Here is a 22946-nt window from a genome sequence, read left to right as displayed (position 1 = left end):
TTTGAGGCATTACCATAATTTTTGCTCTGCTGTCTCCCAGAAGCACAGCCCGTTCTCCAATAACGCGTCTGGGTAGTGGAACAACAGCTTTTCTGTCTCTGAGGATTCGAATTTTGACCATGACCCTCCCTCCCCCACCTTGTGAGATGCTCCAGGCTGCCAGGTTTTAGAGCTCCAGTTTGGGTCCAAGTGGTCGGCCTTGATGGCCACTTGTGGGCCAGGTGTGGAGCTGGGTGCTTCCGGTGGACTCTGGGCTTGATGGGCACAGGGAGGGCTTAGTCAGGAGCTTGGGCAGTGTATGGATGGAGATGAGATGAACAGGCCAGTCCATTGTCCTCCTTGACTTGGACAATCACCTGAGCTTCCTACCAACACAGGAGTCAGTACAGTTGGACTGTGATCTCCTAGAGGCAGCCACCTCCCGTGATCCTACCTCAGTTCTTTATTGAAATACTTTTCCTTCTTTCCTTTCCCTACCTGTCTCTCAATCTCTCTGTTTTTGCTTCTCTCTCCTTTTCTTCTTCCTTTTCCTCATCTCTTTCTAATGGTCTCTCTCCTTTTTATTCCTCAATTCTTTCTTTTTAAGAGACCATTTCAACTAGATGGCTGGAGAAGACCTTCCTCCTTGAATTTATAAGAAAAAGGTTTGAGATCTCTCCTCTTTCCCTCTGAGCTCCTCAAACAGCCAAACAGACCAATGGAAGCATGGGGGTGCTCAGCACAAATGGCATGGTGTTCAAGGAAATACCATGGGGGGGCCATCGGCTCTCAGGGCTTGGTGCAGGCAGACTTTGTACCGGGACCCCTGACTCCGTCAACCATCAGCAATAGCGAGTGAGTTTTGGTCTTCTCTCCAGTTCCAGGCCCATTGGGCTGGGTTTTCCCTGCCTTACTCTTTCCTTGAAAAGGGGAGCCCTCTGAGTGACTCAGTGCTTTGTCACCAAGGTCACCAGTGGCCAGCTCTGACATATATCGGGAGAAAAAAAGTGAAGGAACCAAAGCAAAAGGCCCGTTCCAGCCCAGTGGGGCAATCAGTAGCTTCCCCTTACAGAGTTTTGCTTCCTTCCCTTCCATGGCCCTCGGAGAGCATCTTGAGTCAGACATGTCCAAGATTGCAAAAGAACCTAAGTTCTGCAATTATTTAAAAGGAAAATGAAAGAATTGCCTGTGGAGGGACCCATATAGAAATGCAGAAGAGTACATTTGAGTAGATCTCTTTGCATATATGAGGCAGTTTAGGAAAATGCAGATGTGAATTCCAGTCAAATTACAGAATGTCTGAGCGACTGGGGATGTCGGGGACCACAATGACCTAGACTCTAACTTTACATCTGGGCAAACTGAGCACTTAAGTGCTAACTTGTTCTCGGTCACAGACAGACACCCAGTTTCTTTGCTTTCTTGTTTTATATGAAATTAATTTCCAATGATACCTTTTGTTTCCCATCACCTTCGTTTCTAAAAATACCACTTTCCTCTCTCCATCCAGTCTGTCATTATAAAAATTAAAACAAAACAAAAGATGAGGGGAAAAGAAATCTTCCAGATCTGACAGTCTAGGCAGTATTGTGTACCTACGGGGCCCCATTTCTGCACAGAAGCAGGGGGGTCCATGTGTGTGTTAGTTTTTGCATTTGGGAGAGTGGGATTCAAGGACATCATCAAAACAAGAAGCAATGAACAAGACCCTTTAAATCTGATGCCATAAAACAGATCCCTGACACCCACTTTAAAAGTGTCAATACCACTTATTTTATGTTATGTTATTTTATTTTATTACCCATCTTCCTTCCTTGGGGATGGTACAGTCATGAATATTTAAGGTGAATGATTTGCTTGCAATTGTATTTCCCAAACTAATCTTGCCACAGGGCACTTTAGGGTTTGAAATACATCATTGGAAAAGAACAACAGTGATGTTCTTATAATATCCCTTTGATGTTTGCAAAGCACCTGAGATCTCTTAGACCTTCACAACAACCTTTTGAGGGATGTGCTTTGATTAGCTCCCTCTTTTTACAGACCAGGAAACTGAGGCACAGAGAAGTCTTGCCCAGGAGCACAGTATTCTTATGAGTTTGGATTTGAACTCAAGGCTTCTTTACTCCTAGTCCAAACCTCTTTCTACTCTCCAGTTCTTCTCTGGCACAAGAGGGAAAGACAACATCTTTTCTAGGATACAGAAGTAGAGGCAAGAGGAACGAGAAGACTTTGGAGGAGAATCAGATTCCATTTAGTAAGAACTCTTGCTATCTGTAACATTCCATATTTAATATTCATGGGTCCCAAACCCCACCCTTTTGATGATTTTAATGATAATAATAATTTAATAATATAATTTTAATGATTAGTGACTTTTAAAAATGAAGTAGGCTACTGTGCAAGGAGAGGATGAGCTAATGATCTCATCCCTGGAGTTCCTGGTGCCTTCTCACACCCATTTCATTGTCTTCTGCTGATCTCCTCAGGTCCTAACACTCATCCCCACCACTATCTGCTATTGCCCTTTAAATCAATTCTCTTGCTAGTTATTCTCTATGTGCTTAAATAGCTCCCAATGAGAAGGGCTGGTCTTTCCCCAGCACCCGGTAACATTGCCCAGATTTGAGCCTAATGCTTGTTGACTTATTGATTACGGACCCATTTTTAAGTTTAGCCAACTAGGAGATGGATACCCTGGGAAAGAAGGAACATCCCTCCTGCCACGTGTACACATCCCGAATTAGCCAGCCTTCCATGGGGTTGCTTTCCCTTTGAAAAAGGGCGCTCCCATTTTGTTCTTTGCCATGTATGTGTTGGCTTTTCTTTTAAAAGAAGATTTCTGCAGTTGTCTTAGTGTTAGCGTTCAGGGCATAATTGTCTTAATGTAGAGCAAGAAAAATCTCCACCCTTTAGACAATGACATAATTTTAACTTGTGTCCATGAATATTCAATTTGGTTCAATTCAGTGTAATTAATTGCCTACAGTATTCTAGGCCTCCTGCCAGGTATTCAGCATACAAAGACATGAACCAAACCATCCCTGACCCCAAGGAGTCGGTATCCTACTGGGAGGGTGGGGGCAGGGGGTGGGCTACAGTTTGACATGAACCCTGGCACATCACGCCAAATAATTTGGGTGAAAGCCCAAATAAAAAGGGGGCAAATGGAGAAATTTGTCACATGGGACAATGGTCCTCAAGCTTTTTGGTCTCAGGAACCACCCCTTTAAAACCCTTAAATTCCCACCCCCAAACTTTTATTTATGCGTGGTGTAGCTATTGAGATTCATCTCATAAGAAATGGAAGTGCCTTATGGGCAATTGGGTGGATGGAGAACTGGATTTCAAATCTGGTTATGTGAACCTGGGCCAGGCCTTTAGCCTGTTTACCTCCACTTACTCATCTGTAAAATGACCAGTGGCCAAAGACGCCAGGATTTCTGCCAAGATCCTAATGGAGTTATGGAGACTGGGATGTGACTGAAAAGTATCAGTGTGAAAAGATTTTTGACTTCTCAGAGCCCCTGAAAGGATTGGGGGGATCCTGTGAGGTCTCCACACTGTGAGCAGCAGTGAGAGCAACATCAGAGCTGATCCTTGAAGGAAAGCTGATCCTTGAAAGAAAATATGGAAGCAGAGAACTGGTGGGAGAGCTGACTAATGAGGAGTGCATGGAAAATAGTGGCGAAAATCTAGAAACAAAGGGGGAAGGCAGGTCAGCAGGGCCCCAGTGCAGTCTCTTTTAGCCAGAGACCGACCAACGTCCCCCATGCTGTCCTGTGTGACTTCCACAGAAGCAGCAAGCGTGAGACCCAGAGTCGGGAAGAATCGTGTTCAGATACATCTTTGGACATTAAATTAGCCAAGGGACACTGGGGAAATCATTGAACTTCTGGCTGCCTCAGTTTCCTCAGATGTAAAAGGGAATGATAATAATAACAGCTGCCTTCTAAGGTGGTTATGAGGTTCATATGAGTGAATGAGTGTAAAGTGCTTCGCCCAGTGCCTGGCACATAGTAGGTGTTGTGGAGAAGTGTGCAGATCCATGTCTGTCTAGATGTCTAGAGGTTCAAGTCTATATGAGGATCCATTTCTGGATGGACAGATCTAGATAACTATATAAACTGATTAGAATCTATCTGCCTCTCCCTCCCTCCCTCCTTCTCTCTCTCTCTCTCTCTCTCTCTCTCTCTCTCTCTCTCTATTTCTCCTTTCCTCCCTTTCTCTCCTCCTCCTCCTCCTCTTCTTCCTCTTCTTGTTCTTCTTTCTCTCTGTCAGTCTGTCTCTCTCTCCCTCCCTGTCTTCCTCCCTCTTCCTCCCTCTCTTTCTCTCTCTCCCCCATCCATCTATCTATCCTGTCTGTCTGCCTATCTGTCTGTCTCCTTCCCAGATGATTGTAGATCTCTAGGGAGGTCAATATTGGTAAGTGCCATTGATTCTCGCCGATCTTCTTTGGGGTTTTCTGGATTCTTCATCTTCATCAAAACCCACTTTGGGGCCAAGGCCAGTTATTTCCTTGGCTCTGAGCCAGAAGTAACAGTGTGCAGGTCAAATATTCATCTGCTCTCTGCTTTCCTGGGAAAGATCTAGAAAGCTGAGCTCTCTTAACTTTTCGGGGTGACTCCCATGTTGGTCAGGGCCAAGTGGGGAGACTGAACAGACCTCAGGGCTGCCTTTGCCCTTACCTGGGAAGGATGTAGAAGCTTTAAAGACAAAGGCTATCACAGGCCCTCTGAGGCCTCTGGGCACCCCACTGGCCTCTGGGCAATATGGCTTCCCTTCCTTGTCCCTCCTCCTGCTTATGTTCGGTCTCTGAACTGGTTTTCTATTATCAAAGAGTCCCTTTGTGACAATCTTTTAAAAAATTTTAATTAAAATACATTTCAATGAGGAATATATTGATTTAGAAGTAGGCACATCTGCAACTCATTCACTTCACTTCATTCTCTAAGTATCTATTAAGAGCCTACTATGTTCCAGATGTTTTCAGTGTTGCTCAGGATACTTGAGTGGAGCACTCCTTGTGGAAGGATTTTATTTTTTGAGCATCTTTATTTCTGTTGAGCTGAGGCTGCCTCAGTGTGTCTGACCTTTAGCAGACGAAGCTGGATCGGATGGGTTTGCCCACCTTTAGTAGGTCCTCTTCTATAGGAAGGTTGGATTTTGTGTTCTTAAGAATAGACATTACTCCTGGGAAATATGAAAACTTTGTGGCTTAAAAAAACCCATTTCTGTAATTGTTCGAGTTCTTGCCGTCATTGTTTGTGTCAGCACTCAAGCGCTTCCAAGATCATTTGAAGCCAGAATGAATGAGATCAATTTTACTGAGGGACAAAGGAAATGTCTATTAAAAATGATGAAAACCAATCTCAGAAAATGAGCGTAGACACTCCAAGGGACCTCTGAAGAATGGCATTGGTTTATTACATTTGGAAGAATAACAAAGGGTTAGTTTTAAAAATGCCACTAACTGTCTTTAAAAGAAAAAAAAATTCTTAGCACAGGTAAGACAATAGAAAGACTGGAGTACTGAAAACTGGGGAAAAAATATTGGATATTGAAATGTATTTCTCCCTTCAAAGCTATACCCAAACAATCATTGTAAGAACAATGGATGAACCCCCAATATTCCACAGGCACTTTCAACCTGAAAAAAATGTTTTGGAGATTTTTTTTTAACTTTTCAGGGCCCTGAAATTCCTATAAATGGAATCATTAATATTGTTTAACATATTGATCGATGAAGAAATCAAGTAGTTCCAGAATCCCAGAAATCCCCCATGTAGGCGCAATGCTGCAGTGTCACCTGGAACCGCACGAGACTCACATAAATCTAAGAAACTCCTTTAGGGAGGAAAAGAATCCTATTTCGGGGTTCTCTGAGACCCTGTTATTGAAGGCCTATAAACCTTGGTCAGCTATGACCAAGGCTGACACGTTTGCCAAAAGTCTGCTCAGTCTTCAGTGTGTTGGAAGCACGGCTTCATGGTGTAGAATTATAGAGAATATACATAGATTTTTGTGAACCCAATTCCAGTTTCAAAAAGCAAGGGATGACAGGTAAAATAGCACATCATACAGATTTAAAGGCGGTTTTAGATGTAAAAAAAAGGCATGTTTTAGTGCATAAGTTCTCTCGCTCTCTTACTATATTATATATATATGTGTGTGTGTGTGTGCATGTGTGTATACATACACACATATATAATATACACATATATTACATATATACACATATGTGTATGATATATATGTACCATACTATATAATATATATATATATAGTGTTTATATGCATAATATATATACTATACTATATATAATAAATATACATATATATACTATGATGTATATCTATGCAAAGTATGTGGATTTCTTTAATTACATGTGTATAGATAAAATTTAAGAAGTCTCTCTTTTACTATAGATAGATATAGAGAAATATATACACATACTTTATCTCAATTTTCATATTAAATTAGTATAAAGAGAAATAGCAAACAGCTCCTGCCTTCAAGGAGTTTTCACCAAAATGGTGACTATAACACGTGCAAAGAGCATTATATTTCGCTTTATGCAAAATGACACAGTGGAATTCTAGGGCTGGCTCACTCTAGGGAAGGCATGGGGAATCAGGAGCCGGGCCTGGAAAAGAATTGCCACTTGAGCTGCGCCTTGAGGCCATCCAGCATTCCAAGAGTCGGGGAGGGGAGGAACGAGGGCTTTCCGAGGCGAGGCTGCATCACAGACAGAATGTCCCGTTCTGTGGACATCACGTCGTCCGGCTTGGCTGGAAGCGAGCTTTGGTAGTTCTTACCCTCAATCCCTGGGGAGGTTTTATGGAACCAGATTGTAAAGCGTTTTAAGAGTCAACATGGAAAATTTGCATTCGATCCTAGAGGAAAGAATGAGCTTTTTGGACTCCTTCAATGGGAAAATACCTATTTTTATCACTATTGCTTTGACCTCTGTATTGATCACAGACGTAGATACTACATGATGTCTATCCCCTCCCATTTTTGTTACCTACTTATTTTGGGGAGACACTTTGAAGGAGTCCAGTTAAGAGAAAATGATCTAGGAGAGAAGGGATAATAGCCTGAAATATGGCAGAGGCCAAATGAGTGGAGAAAAGGAAAAAGAAGCAAGAGACATTCTGGGGATGTGATCAATTTAATGCAGAAGGGGGCTGAATGGAAGTGAAGGATGGATCTGGGATTTACATCTTGGGCACCTGGGAAAATGCTGATTTTCTCAGAAGAGACAGAGAAGCTAGGAATGCAGCACTGTAGGTTTAAGCTTAAATGCCTTAGAAATCATTAGCTGCAACCTTTTAATTTTCTAGATGAGGAAACTGATGTACAGAGGAGTTGTTCAGAGTCACTCAACAATCATTCACTTAAGGGGAGATCTGAACTAGTCTCCTGGGGATTCCAGTCCAGTTTGCTCCCCACTGTTGCCATTCAGGCCACTGCAAATGAAAATTTCTGGGCTTCCAGACTGAGGAACCTACCTAAGGTGAATACACTCCAGGGGCAGCCTTAGCTTTCTGCAACAGATATTCCTAAACCACTGTATAAATTGAGAACAGTCATAATTTAAATGCAGTTCAGGTCTTTTTGCTTGTAAAAGCACCGATAAGCATCTTATAAGACTCCGAATTTTCTCCTAATGTATGTTTTTGTACACACCTGAAGGGTATGGCGAGCCTGTTTACAGCAAGGATCAAATGAAACAATATATATTTAGTACTTTGCAAGTCTTACTGCATTGTATAAATGCAAACTATTACATCGTGATTATTAGTGCCAGGTACATAGCAACCTACTGAAGGGCTGTCTCATTCTCCGTAATTGGATGGCTGGCGGTTCTCTAATGTTGAAAACGATGCTTTCTGTGGCAGGGTCGGAACATGGTTCCTTGTCAAAGCAAGCAGCACCTGATCCTGGGTCCAGGGGAGAATCACAAGCCCTGGCTTGGCTGCCAGTGTGTGCATGACATTGCTTAGAGAGACGCGGAAGGGACTTTGATTTGTTCTTTGTGAAATCTGGTTGAATCTGCTGTTGCCCTTCTTACTTATCCCAACTCGTATGGCAGTTGTTACAAGGTGCTAGGTTCAAATGAATGATTTTTGGAGTCCAAACTATTGAAGAGTCAACTTGGTTTCCGAGACCATTATGTAGAATTAGAGTTTGTAGAAAGATCTTTGTGAACTCAGTTCCAAATTTCATAAAGCAAGGGATGAGGGGTAAAAAGCGGACAACATGCAGATTAAAAGAGGTCTTAGATGGAGAAAAGCCATAGTTTATTACATGTTTTACACATATACATATACACTATAGTATGTATATATACTATATAATAATAATAATAATATAGCATATATAAACACACATATGTATATATGTATTAATATAATATATAATATACACATATATAATATATAATATATGTATACATATACATTATATATAATATTCATATAATATATAATATAGTACATATAGTTGTATGTATAATATATAGCATAACATTATAGTATATATAGTTATATATATTATATATAGCACATATACACATATATACATATACATATATATTATATATATATATATATCCATCTATGCAAAGTGTATAGACTTGGACCCAGAAATCTTGTGACCAAATCTTGGATTTCCTGTTTATTTTCTGTATTAACATTCACAAGTCTCTTCACCCTCATATATCTCATTTGCATCTTTTACAAAATCTGACACAACCCACTTACCTCACAGGACTCCTCAAATGAAAGGATGGATAAAAGACCAAGTAGACCAATGTGGAGCTTTATTGAAGAGTGCATGGAAGATCAGTTCCTCTGGGCCTTCTACTTTTCTGAACCTTTCTCTTCATCCCATTCCCCGGTAGTTGTTTCTTTCCAAAGAAATAATTTTGCTTTTTCAGGACTTTTCTGTATAGATATTATTCCCCTCCCACCCAATAATGTAATTTCCCTGAAAAAAGGTGTTTTCTTTCTTGTGTGTACATCTCAGTGCCTAGGTTTGCCTAGAACACAATACATACTTAATGCCATCTGGTTTACTTGGCTTGAACCGAATTTCTCCCACAGCCATCTTAGCAGGTAGGAATGCTGTCCTAGCAAGTGAGTCCTTTTGGTCATTAGAACAGGGATGGGGAGAGGAGAGAATGGAGGATGCTCAAAGATGGCTGATGGAGTGTCACCAGCGGAACACACCTCTGAAGCCCAGAGCCCCGGTGGCTGCTGGGGCAGGTGGGGCCAGGCAAGAGGCAAGGGCTTGTTACCTTAGGTAATTTCAGGGTCCTTGCAGTTTGGGGCTTTGAGAGACAACGGAGTGAGAATTCTGCTTCCTTGTGGAGTCTAGCAGTCAAGTGGAGGGCTCACAAAGGCATCTGGTTGGTCCAGCAGATATACAAAAAATTATAATAACAACAATAATAGCTATTTAGATAGCACCTCAAGGTCTGTGAAATGCTTTATAATTATTATTTCATTTGATTTTTATGACAAGTCTTCCGGACTCCAAATCCAGGATTGTGGCCACTAGGATGGAGAAATGGACTTGGATTTGGCCGCACCTTGAGACAAAGCCCATCTCAGACACCTATTAGCTGTGTGACCTTAGGGAATTCGTTTATCCCCTCTGGATCTCAATAGCACCTATGTCACCTGCTTTGTCATGAGGATGTAAACCTTGAAGCTCATATAGTCACGTTCACTGTAAGTTGAGGGATCTCCAGTGTGGGCCGTCTGCCCATCCCAGCCAGTTCCTTGCCTGTCCTCAGGGCCTGGATCCGAAGCCTTTCTTAGTCCTAAGGGAAGCTGCCTCAGTGCTACCCTACTGACAGGCTCCAAACCCACCGAGCATCTCAGGTATGGATACTCAATTAAAAATAAATGAAACAATGGATGCCTGCAAGAGTTAATGCAATTCTGAAAGAATTTAATGACTGCATTAAAGAATAAACACCTCGAAGATTCAAAATAAGAAGGTCCCCAGTCGCTGAAAATGACCAAGGAAGGCTGGGTAATTCTAATTATACTTTAGAGAGTGTAAAAGCCTATTCTGATGGCTGTGGGCTCAGTCCTGATTTCTGGCCCATTATGCCCAGCCAATGAGCAATGAGGAATAGTGCCCGTCTCCCCAGGGCGTGGATTCCCACTTTCGAGAAGACCAAGCTGGTCTCCACTGAGGATCACATTTGATCTTTACCACAACCATCCGACTCTGATAATGAGAACAATTACTTGTGGTGGGATGGCACTTCAGGGGTTTTAGATCCATCAGCCTCTTCTTCCTTAGAGAAGGAAGTCCTGCAAAGTTAGGACACATTATAATCTCCTCTCCCCTCTGGGGAAAGTGAGGTTCGGGGAGCTGGGGGCCTTTTGCCCAAGTTACAAGACAGCCAAGAGTCTAAGGTGAAATTTCAACCCTTGTCCTCCAAATTCCACCTGCAGCATCCGGGCCTATGAGCAAACGTCTAGTGTTTACAAACATCATCAGCCCCATTTTGCAGATGGCAGAAACAAGGCTCAGAAGCTTTAAAGGGCTGGCCTGAGGAAGTGTCCGAGCTCTTTCTGCCTCCAAATCTCTGTTCATTTTGTGGCCTCTGGTTTGAGAGGAGCACCCAGCCTGGCTGGATCCTTCTAGCCTCCACCTCTCACCTCCACCCGACACTGACCCCATGTGGTCACTGCAGCCCGGATCTGGGGCTGGGCTGAACCTGTTTCAGATTTATTTTCATTCCTTCCGATTGACATGGACTTGGCTCATGGGAGTGAATTCTTTTGGGGGCAGCAGATGCGCCTGCTCCATCTGTCTCAGCAGTTTGTATCACAAGAGGGGGGGAGAAGAGATTTATACACACACATATATGTATATATATATATATATATAATATATATGCATATATTATTACACATACACATATATGTATACAGAGAGGAAAAATGCATATATAGAGAGATATAGTATAAATTGAAACATTTATTTTGCAACATAAATACTTGCTTTTATATATATATATATATACGTTCTTTTTTCAACACAAAATATATATTTATGTATATGTACTTATATACATGTATGTGTATACCCATATATACATAAATATATCCATATTTGTCTTACTAGAATTTGTGTATATATTATATTCACATTCACACTATAAATATATATATACATATGTATACATATATTGTGTACCCATGTATACACAAATATATATATTTATCTTAGAAGAAGCTGTGTAGATATTATGAGTATATATACACACATTCACACGTATAAACGTGTATCTACATATGTATACATGTATGTTATATCCACATATACACAAATATATACATATTGTCTTACAAGAAGAATTTCTGTGTATATTATGAGTATATCCACACACTTGCACACATATAAACGTGTATATTCGCATGCACACATGCATATGTTCTTAAATTTCCCCCCTAATGGCAAGGGTGGTTGAAGGGGGAGGCTTAAAGAAAAACCTCCATTTCTGTGATTATGCCAAGTCGGAATGTGAATAATTTGGCTTCGGTTAGTCATTATCTGCATTCAGAGCTTGTTTGCCGAGAATAAAGGGATGTGTGCAGGTTGGTTGAATAGGGGCCTTATTTGCGGCTAATAGTGCCTCTTCATGAAAACATTTCCTACCCTCCCTCCTACTCGGTGGCAAAAGTGTTTTTGCCTTAGAAATTATGCCCTTCTGTTCTTCAGTCTCTTTATCCTTTTGACAATAAGTGGACCAACAGCCTCCATTTAGAAGAACAAAATATGTTATGAAAAGAGAAACTTCTTTGCCATGTTACACATAATGCAGTTGACATGCATTCAAAGTCGTAATAATATAGTAATCACTCGAGAAGGAGCATTTTTCCAAAAGGAGGGAGGGAAAAACAGCCAGCCTGTTTGCCTGTGAGCTTGTGGGGTACGGGAGATTACAAGTTTTCTTTATAATAGTTGTTTGACAGCGGCCGGGAACGGGGAATTCTTTAAGCTCGGAAAATGCTGCCCACGGTCCCTTCTGTTTTGGGACGCCCCCGGACGTTTATAGAAAATCAAACCCGATGAGTGTGGCCCACTTAGCTCCCCAATATAACCCCGTGCTCCTCTTGTGTTTCCCTCATTGAACTCTTCAGATATTGTGTTATTCGATTGTTCAGTCTTGTTGACTTGCACCTGTGGCGTAGGGAGCTGATTACCCTTTTTTTCTGGCTCTTATGAAGCCGGTGTTTTTTGAAACGTGTGGCATTGGAAAATGGGGGCTTGTTCCTCAGAGGACTGGCCAGGTTGAAAGGCCTTGACTAAGCTAGCTGCTTTCTTGGGTCTGTCCTTTTCAAATGGCATCTGGTCTTCCCACTATTTGGGCCCCTGTTTCCTGGAACTGAGATCCCGGTGTTGTTGGAAACCCTGGCAATGCTAGATAACCCTTCCTTCCTCCCAGCAGGATTTCTCCTGGTCCTTATTTATTTCAAAGGGCACATTAATCCCAATTAGCTTTCTGCTCATCACCTTCCTGGGAAGAGAAGTGAAGTGAGCACTTTTATTCCTAATTTACTGATGAGGGAGTCGAGTCACAAAGTCTTGCCTGATTTCATAGTTATCGATAACAACAACAATGAATATATAAATGAACAAATAAGTAAATATATAATAAAGTATGAAAATAATAAGTAAAATAAAGTTTGACAAAATAGGAAGTTTTTCATAATCAATGGACACATCTCTATCAAAAACCTAAAATGAGTGTGATTCAAAGGAAGAAGAAAATTGTGTGTTTGTGTGTCTGTAGGTATGAGCTCCCTGCCCAAGTCCATAATGCATATTAACCTTTGCTTGGGGCCTTCCAGTCAGTGTTTCTGGCTTTTCACTGGGTTTGGCTTCCCCTTCCCCTCCCTAAAAAGTGGGACTCTCATTTTCTTTCTCACTAATGACTTCTAGCCTCCCCACCCCTTTTATTTTGCCCTCAGCTTGGCTGGTGATGACTGTAGCCGAGTCCGTTGGAAAAGTCACTTGCTCTGGAGATCAGCCCCTCTCTCTCTGCATTCCTAGATTAGGGAGCTCACCAGATGAAATTAGCCTTCAGCCCAATGGCATTTCAAAGAGGGCCAGTCAAGCCGGTGCTGGGACAATGTGTCCTCTGGTTATTTATAGCAGAAGGACCTCTTACATTTGAAACCGATGGCATGCAAATCCCACTGAAAGCAGAACTGGGAACTAACACCTTAGAAAAGCGGCTGTTAGTGTGCAGCAGGAGGATCCGTGAGCGCGGCCGCATGTGTACGTGCATGTATGTGGGGTACGCTCGGATATACACAGGTCGTTGTTGTCTAGCAGTCATTTCTGGGGACAGACATAGTCACACCCCCATCTCTCTTCTGTGTTGTTTTATCTCACTTTACCTCAGACCTGGGGAAATGGCTTCCCCATGACAATGGTTTTCAGCCTCCCCGTGGCAGATGAGCCTACATGGTGGAAGACTTGCACAGGTCTTGGGTCTCAGACCCAAGTCCTGTGGGAGCCCGGTCCCACAGCCTCCCGAGGTTCGCTATTTGTGGTTCTGAAAGAGTCCAGAATAGCCCATGACTTGCTCATTGCCAGGATTGTTGAGCACATCATGGTGACATCTTGAGAGGAACATCTACCGGCAGCTCCAGCTCCTGATTGGGGCTGTGACTTCATGCTTGTGCCCCGCAAAGTGGGTCGCAGATCCTCCCTCCTCAGAGACTTAGAGAGTTCAGTGTCTCTCCATAAATACTCTGCACCTGGGAGGGGATGCTTCATGCTTGGGAGTGCCCATTTTCTGGGCTTTAAATACCTGCCAGTGGGGCTGTCCATCACTGCCTCGCCACATAAGCAGTCCACCTCCAGACTTGGTCTTTGGTCATCCACGCCGTTTTCCCAGCCGCATCGCGGGTAGGAGTCCCCCTAGTTCGGGGGCTGACTTTATTGTCAGTGAGTTATTTGCGATCTGGCTCCTTCTAAATTCATGGCATTCGATGGCTGTTGACTACATCGGACCTCAGACCATAGAGCTTGAGGTGGAAAGGACCTCAGAAGTTTGCATCTTGTTTAACCTGGAGGATACTGAGTCCCATAAGTAATAAGCAGCAGAGTCAGACACTGAACTCATGTTCTTTGGTTCAGTGTTTTTAATGAGGCTTTAAAAAGGTGGGGGAATTACATAGGTTTTCAGGGGGAACATGGCCAACACAACACTATAGAACCTGAGGAGTGTGTGTGTGTGTGTGTTTAGGGAAGTCCCTTCACCACTCTAGGTTTCTACATCTTTATTTGTGGAGTGAGTCATTTGGATCAAATGAGGTCTAACATCCCTTCCAGGACAAGATCTTAGATCCTCAGATCTTATTTTCAGGATGACAGGCAGGGCTTTATTTTTTTAAACTGAAATAGAGCTTGCCCTGCCTGGCCCCAGGGACTAGAATTAGGAAGAGTGGACAGAAGCAAAATGAAAATGGATCTGTGGGCTAAATGTGGGATTTACAAAGAAAAAACAAAACAGTCATAGCTCTCCAGGAGCTCATGGTCAAATAGGGAAACATGCAAATAATTCTCTTATGGAGAGGACAAAATGGGGTTAATCTCCAGGGAATGGCCCAGTGTTATGGATGACCAGGAAGGCTAGCTCTCATCCTCTCATCCTTCCTTCTTTGGGTGGAAATTCTCCTTTTTATTCAATCAGTCCTCAAAAGAATGGACCTGGGTTCCTTTCCTGGTCACTATCATATGGATGCCGTCCTAAATGATGAATGTCATTTGAAATTATATTACCCAGAATCTCTTAGAAAAAATAATAGGAAACCCAATCACTCTGGAGCATATGGACCCAGCCATCTTTGAGCAAAGCTTCTTAAACTGTGGGTTGTGATTCTGTATGGGATCACAGAATAGAATGTAAAAATTTGGCAAAAGTGAAAGGTTTCCAAACACAATGACCAAAAATTAATTCACAATCTAACATGTCCTGAATCCAAGGTGTTTCTGGCAGCACCTGCCATGTTGTATTGTGCAACTTCATTGACACGCACAACGTGTACACTTTGCAGCGTGCATGCACGAGCACTGTCACAGCACTCTGGTTTAGATTCAAGATGGGGCCACGTAAAAATGCCTTAATAAAAAAGAGGCCATGAGTGGAAAAAGTTCAGAAACCTGCCTTACAGAATGCCGATGCAATCACTATAGAGTGTGCCCTCAAAAAGATCAGAAAATTTGTTGCATACACACATACACTTTTTGTGTGTTCCAGTCATTGTCTTCTATAGATAGAGCTTCATTAGTTTTTTGTTAACTTCTTCATTTTAAAAGATGTACCTTACATATATGTAGATAAATGAAGAACGTATACGTATACGTTAACGGAACCCACTATATAGCATATTTACCCATCTCTTGTGCATGTTCTAAGTCATTGTCTTCTGTAAATGTAGCTTCATTAATTTTCCATTAAGTTCTTCATTTTTATAAGATCTCATATAAATGAACATATAGGTAATGGAACCCACTATATAGCATATCTACCCATCTCTTTTGTGTGTTCTAGGTCATTGTCTTCTATAAATGTTGCTTCATTAGTTTTCCATTGAGTTCTTCATTTTAAAAGATCTATCTCATATATAAAATGTAGATAAATGAACATGTAGGTAACGGAACCCACTAGATAGCATCTCTAGCCCTTCTGTGTGCCTTCCCTTCTAGCCACCTCCTCTGCTCTATTTCTCCCATCATAATCTGGCATGGAGAATATGGGTTAAGGGTACAGAGCACCTGAGGAACTCGGAGAAGATAGACATATATGGAGAGGAGGGGAATTCTGTTTGATTCGGTTCTGTGGATATCCCTGAATCCTAGGGATACAAAAGAGAACGGATAACTCTCCCCCTCTAGGAGGTTACAGTCAGGAGTCTGAGAGGTAGAAGGTGCAATCAGTCCTATAGGAGGTAGAACCAAGATGGCAGGGATAGCAGGGGAAAGAGGTGCAGTGAAGGGCCTCCCCCCAGAACTCTTCCAAACAGATCTGGAAAATGGACTTGCACCACTCTGACTAGGGCATCTGAGCCAGCAATCATATGAGTCAGAATATGGAGACAGATAGAGAGGTCTGAGGATCATGGGATCTCGCCATCAGCACTCCAGCTGGTGCACCCCTTTGCAGGGAGAGGCTGAACCCCAGGTGAAGAGGTAGTTCCAGATTTATCCTAGAAGGGCCCAAACCTGTCCAGCTTAAGAACACAGCAGTTCTGTTGCTCATGACCCAGGTTGGGTTCACAGAGTAGAAAACCCTAAACTGTAGAAGTCGTGCCTTCCTTCAATTCTTTCTAGTGTATTCAGTCATTAAATACCATCCCTCTTCTAAAGGAACCTCTTTGGGGTCTGCACTATGGCCACATTGGGGGGTTTGTGGTCTTTACAATGGAGTTCTTACATGGTTTAGGGGTGTTACTTCTGATGGCTCCAGATTTCTTCTCCTTCCTTATTCATCTTACTTTGAAAATACATCTTCCTTGTCTCTGACTATCCTCTGAATATCCCATAGAATGAAGAGAAATCCCATTCTGCACAGTATTGATGCACTATACTATAGGATCTAACGTTGGAGGGTTCAATCTCCTTATCTAGCGTCCCTGAAGTTGTCCAAGAGGTTTGTTTTGTTTTGTTTTGCATTAGTCCCATGTTTCTCTCTGCATGCCTCAAGTGTAGAACTTCTGTTTTCCATAAGGGAAACTGAGTCACCTTCTGTTTTCCCTAAGGGAAACCGAGTCACTTGCCTTCACATGGCTTGCCAACGGGCATGCAGCTTAGTTACAGCAGCAGATTACCCAGGGGGCTCAGTGTTCGGTTCCCTGCTGCCAGCCGGGCAAACATTTATGGCTCTGAATATGACTGGCCAAGGAATCTGGTTTCCGAACAGCCGGGACAAGACACAAGTTCCATGACTTATTTAACGGTCGCTGCTTCCTTTAGCTGGAATGGTTCGATTTCCTCTTTTTGCCGGCTGCGACTCTCACCTCCCCTTCTTTCTTTCTTTCTTTCTCCCCAGGGAGCTGCCGTTCCCACGGCCTCGCCTCCGGTCTCCACGCCTGTCACGGGGCACAAGCGAATGGTCATCCCCAACCAGCCGCCTCTGACGGCCACCAAGAAGTCCACCTTGAAGCCCCAGCCGGCGGGCCAGCCCTCGCCCATCCCCGTGGCTCCCATAGGAATGCTGAAGCCGCAGCCCCACCCGCAGCCGGTGCCGGCCTCGTACGCCACCGCGTCCACGCCGTCCAGGCCCACTTTCAACGTGCACGTGAAGTCGGCCCAGCCCAGCTCTCACTACCTGCCCGCGGTCTCGCCCGGACAGTACTACAGCTCCGGACCGAGCCACGCCTACGCTCCTCAGGCCCCTGCGGCCCCGGGGCCCGCTCAGTACGCCCCGCCACCCTCCCGGGGCGGCCCCGACTACGGCTACGGCCCGGCGGCTGCCCGACAGCCGGAGCCTGCCTACGGCTACGCGCCCAGTCAGGGCCGGTACCACGATCCTTACTACCCGGGCTACGGGGGACGAAACGGTTCTGAGCCCAGCTACGGGCAGCAGAACGCCTGGAAACCGGAGCCGGGCTACGCTCCTCCTCCGGCTGGGCCCCAGAATCCTGCGGGGATGTACCAGCCCCCAGAGCCCAAGAAGACGTACATCACTGACTCTGTCCTCGCTCCCCAGGCCCCGGCCCCCCAGCAGCCCAAGGTAAGACGCCAAGCATGGGGACCGCAGCGCTTGAGTGGTGGGGAATGCGCCTCTGGGTCACTCGGGGACACGTTTGGGGGACGCTTGGCAGGAGGCACAAAGTCTGTCTCTTTGGAGACACAAAGACTCACACATACTTTTCCAGGGTGGTTCCTATAATGTGTCAAAGAGACTCAGATTTGGAGCTCGGTCCCAAAGGTGTTGGCTGAAGGCGGCATCCGCGATCTCGGGCCAGCGTGCAGTGCCCCAGACCTGAGTTTCCTCACCGAGGAAGGGAAGGGCTGAATCTAGGTCCTCTTCGCCTCCCCTTTGCCCTCTGGCCTTCTCCGCTTCTAAGGGAGGCAGAACCGTTTACATCCGCAGACATTGGTTAATCTCCTTCGCAAGCCATTGTATTCAATACCGAGGGTTACGATGGCCAAACCAATCAGTGTCTGCTCTCTGGAGGAGCGCACCTTCTCCTTGGAGATGAAACGCCTTCTCCGTGAATCAGTAGAGAGATTTCTGAAGGGAGAGAGGGCTAATAAGTGGAATGGGGTAGGGAATCAGAAAAAGGGTCACTTAGGAGGGGGCGGATGAGCTGTGGTCACCAGAGACCGTACAAGTGCGGAACCAGCTCCTTCCTTAATGGCCCAAGTTGGATGTGGCTCTCCTCAAACCCAATGTGGCAGGATGCTCGTTGCTGGCTTCCATTGAACGATGGGAAATCAGCGCCCGTAAAGGTTGGGTCTTGCCTGCGGTGTGAGCCTGGAGGTTCTGGTCCGGCCCCGGGGCATGGACTCCTGGAGAAGGCAAAGGCCCCTCCGAGAACCACCTTTGGGGTTTCAGAGTCAGCGGAGGTAAATGAGGCTCTTGACGCCACCGGTGTCTCCGGCCTGTGAAATAGGGCCAGCTCCGGCCCAGGCCTGGCCCGTTTCCCCACCCGCAGTGTGAGAACTAATGAGAGCTGACACGTCCTGCCCGGACGGTGATTCGGGGGCACGGCGGGGAGTTGGGTGGTGGCTGACAATCTGTAAGGCGCTTTGAGAAGCCCAGCCCCCATGACATAAATCAGAGTGCTTTCAGAGCTTGGCCCTGGAAGAGGCCCGAGTTCCCAAGACCTGTTTTGGAAAAACCAGAGAGAGATTATTTTAGCTCTTCACAAAGATTAGCCCAATTAGCCCAGCTGGACAGCCTGGCCTTTGTTTGAATTCGGCACCAAGTTTTGAAAGGCCCCCTTTGACACACAAAGCCACCGATTCAGGAGAAATGGGATTCAGTGGCCGGGCACTCGGCTACCGCCCCAGCACCCCCTCTCAGGGAGCATGGAAGTGAAAGCTGGCACTTGGCGAATGCCAAAGTCATTGGGCACGCACACGGACCCCACCGGCTTGGGAGGGCTCTCCGTTGGCCCGGATTGTCGAGGAGATTTATGGGAGGGTCGCGTCCCACACCCCTGGCACTCCTTTCCTAGCAGACCTGCTCGTACCAAGTGGGGGGATGAGGGCGGGGGCGTTGGGTGCCTAGTGGGGAGGGGGGGGAATTGGTCTGAGGCCTGAGGCTCTTGGAACTCTCCCATCCCAAGAATTCCCCATTTTCCTGAGATAAATGGGATCTGCATGTAGAGGTGTACTGGCCCTTGTGAAAGGACCCTGAAAAAGGGCTCAGCTTGTGTTGGGGACCAGGTTCCCTCCCTGGCCCCCCATTCAGAGCAGAGGAGCTTGTGGCGTCTCTTAGCTGATGAGTTACTAGAAAGACGGCGGCCTCCTCCCCCTTCCCCTTCAAATGAGTTTGTCATCCCCAATAATCCGGCGTATAATTATAGAGATGCCATTGGTTTCTCTTGTCAGTTATCCATCAAGAACGTTTGTTTTTCAACAACGTGGCACATTCTCAGCATCGAGTTCAGCGGCTTATTAAAATAAGGAGAGCCCGATGGTTCGGTGCTCAGGTGCTATTTCTTCCCCCAGATAGGTTCCAGGTTGACATTCAGCCATCTGCCTGTATTTTAGGAAAGGGAAGCAGAGGTCTTTGGAGCGACAAACATCTCCAGTGTGTGTGTGTTATTTTCTCCCATAGTGGGGCTTTGAGCTGAACACTGCTGTATTCAGCCGGCATTGTACAGAGTCCATTATTGTTCTGCTATTGACTCAGCTTGGCTCAGTGCGATCGCGACCGGTGGGCCTGGTGGCAAGAACTCGGCTCCAGGGCCTCCTATATACTTCTTTGTGCCTCAGTTTTGACCTCAAGAAAGTGGGATGTCATTTCAGCTAATTAATTAATGATTGCAAAGTGCTTGGAAATTTCCCAGTGCCATATAAATGCTGAGTGAGGACTATTCAGCTGTGCCTCTAGCTTGTGTTTATTTTTAATTTTGTAGTCCCTGATGGAAAACTTGCTCACTCACCCCTGTGTCGGAGAACAATTCTCGTCTATTGATTGAGAAGTCCTGGCTGGGGTCATTTTGTATTTAACCCTTTGACTTAGGAGATCCGATTGGAATAAAAGAAATCCTTAGGAGGAAAGAGTTTTCAGTGTTTTGTATTTGGGTTGGTTTTCCCCTGTCAGTTCCAGAAACAATCCAAATTGTCACTCCTACTTGATTCTGACTGTTTAAAAAGAATTTCAAACTATAAAGCTTAGGGGAATGGAGAACCAGATATCCCTGAGATTAGCGGGTTTGTTCATGAATAACAGCGATTCTGTGATGTGAACGATTCAGAAAAAGCAGGTAATAGCATTTCTGTGCCTTCGGCAGAAAGTACATTTGCTTTAAGAGGAGGTGACCAAAGATGAAGATGATAATAGTCATAATTCAAGAATCTCAGCTTGGGGAGGGACCTCGATGGCCTGGCGAAGAATACTCTATGGCACACCCGACAAATTGCCATGCAGACTGTTCCCAGTGACCCCCAAGGTGAAGGATGAGAGCCTTTGCTTCAGAAGGCATCTCCGAATAATCTTGGCTTCCAGGAGGCTTTTGGTTTTATTTTCTAAAATATAAATGGCCCCTACCTTCTGTATCTGCTCCCAATTTGCTTTCCCTCAGGGTCATTCAGAATTCAATATAATCCCTTTCCCACATGACAACTCCTTAAATATTGAAAGCTTTTCATATGTCCCATATGTCTACCCCCCCAAACTGAGTTTCCTCCAGGTTCAATGTCCTTGATGCAAATCTCATTTGGCAAAACCTCAAGGACCCTCATTTTTCTGGATGCCTTTTCTAGGAAATTTAGAGCTTTTCAATGTTCATCCTAAATGTAGTACCCAAAGAGAACCCTAATACTCATATGTGCTCCATCCAAGGCATCCATCACGTTCTCATTCCTGGAACCCATATCTCTCTTACTGCAGCCTAAATGTGAATGAGCTTCCTGGGAATTCTGGGGCAGCGAGTAATGCAGCGGATAGAGCCCTGGGCCTGGAAGTCAGCAAAACCTGACTTCAAATTTGATCTCAGACACTTGCTAGCTGTGTGACCCAGGGCATATCACCTAACTCAGTTGTCTCAGCTCTAAAATGAACTGGAGAAGAAAATGGCAAGCCACTCCAATGGTTTTGCCAAGAAAATCCCAAATGGGGTCATGAATAGTCAGCCGTTTCTGAATGACAGCAAGTTACAGAGCCCCAGGGACTGAGGAGACACAAGGAAGCCTGAAAGGAGACTTTATTCTCCATGAGAACAAAAAGATATATCTAATAAAAAAAAAAAAAGATATATCTAATAACTAGATAATGACCAGTAAAGGCAGTAGATGATTAGTTTCCATATTGCTTAGTGTAGTGAAATAAAACTGGTCTGAGATTAAAGAGATTAAAGAGAAAACATTCTGACCATCTATGTGAACTCCAGTGAATCATCATCCCTCCCTCACCCTCCCTCAGTGGTCAAACACAAGAGGATTTAAGGTCATGAGTTGGTCGTACCTAGTCCAGTCTGTAACTCACACCTGTAAAATACACCTGAGGTCTCCACCAGACTATAGGGAGCAGAAAACTATTAGTGTTTTCCAGCAGCTGGGGTTAATGTAGACTAAAGATCCAGTTCCTGGGAAGAAAGGAGAGACTGACAGGGGTGTTGAGAGAATCAGGAGAGAGGGAAGGAAAGGAGAAGTCATTCTGTCAGTTACTATCAAAAGACCAATGACTTTTCACTTTAAACTTGTTTTCTCTTTGTCTTCCAAATAAAATATTTCCACAGGCCGGTGTCTGGGAAATGCTATCAGCATTCCAGAGGCTCTGAAATTTCACCATTCTCTTGAGTCATACAGAGAAGAAATACTGAAAGATTTTAGAGGATTTTAAAGGTTCTAAAAGAGAGAGAACTATTAAGTATCAGATGACCAGAGAAGGCTTCCTGGGATTTCTAAATGAGCTTTCCAATGTGAGTAGCCTTCTCAAGGACAGGGAGGGCTCGGAATAGACCGATTGTTTGTGGATGCTGAGGCCAGAGACCAGAATATTTGACCTACAAGGCAAAATGGGGCCAGGAGAATATTCTTGACTTGTTCATGGGGTTATAGGGGTTTTAATTTCAATTATATCATAAGATCAGATTAAACTGTCATTTATTCAGTGATTCCTGAAGAGCTTGGGGAATAGCACAGAGTGGAGATGGAGCTCTTCAAAACTATCACTTTAGACATAGACTAACTGTATCCTGGACAAATCACTTAAACTTTCAATAATCTAGAGAACTCTATGAATGTAAGTTTCAGAGAAGGTATTGACCTGCATTGATAAATTGATAAAAAAAAAAAAAAAAAAAAAAAAGAAAGGAAGGAAGGAAGGAAGGAAGGAAGGAAGAAATGAACTTCTCAGGATTTCCATTGAAATTGCAGATTCAGTACTTATCTTTTTCCTGTATCACAGGCACAATTTTTATCACTGGATGAAATTGCTTTAGTTAATGATTTTTAGTTTGGAGCTCTCTAAACCTTGACAAACCTGATGGTAACATCACTCCCTTTCCATCGCCTTTGACAAAAGAATTCCTCTCCTTGTCTTTTAGACACTTTGTTTATCTGCTGGGATAAAGTTTGGGAGTATTTTGCTGGGAGTTTGTACCCTTGATATGGGAAAAATCTCTATTTGTTAAGACATCTGTGGCAATCATAGTCTAAAGGTACTGTGGGGTACAAAGGGTCAGGACTCCCAGGAGGCCTTGAATTTTACTTCAGTAGAAGTCTTTTGACAAAGGTAGGA

At 44.2% G+C, this 22946-nt stretch overlaps 1 protein-coding gene across 7 annotated transcripts in view; it reads left to right on the top strand.

Annotated features, from left to right (window-relative positions):
• Nucleotides 1-22946, top strand: part of LPP (LIM domain containing preferred translocation partner in lipoma) — a 626695-nt gene that overhangs the window by 373796 nt on the left and 229953 nt on the right. For all 7 annotated transcript variants that reach the window (XM_031957434.1, XM_031957435.1, XM_031957436.1 and 4 more), the window contains one exon: nt 17076-17759. In XM_031957434.1, the coding sequence (XP_031813294.1) occupies nt 17076-17759 (684 nt within the window). The remainder of the gene's footprint in view (nt 1-17075; nt 17760-22946) is intronic.

Source organism: Sarcophilus harrisii, chromosome 3 (genome assembly GCF_902635505.1).
Source record: "Sarcophilus harrisii chromosome 3, mSarHar1.11, whole genome shotgun sequence".
Classification (NCBI taxonomy): domain Eukaryota; kingdom Metazoa; phylum Chordata; class Mammalia; order Dasyuromorphia; family Dasyuridae; genus Sarcophilus; species Sarcophilus harrisii.
The sequence above is the reverse complement of the archived record's forward strand: the minus strand, read 5'-3'. Positions and strand labels throughout refer to the sequence as shown.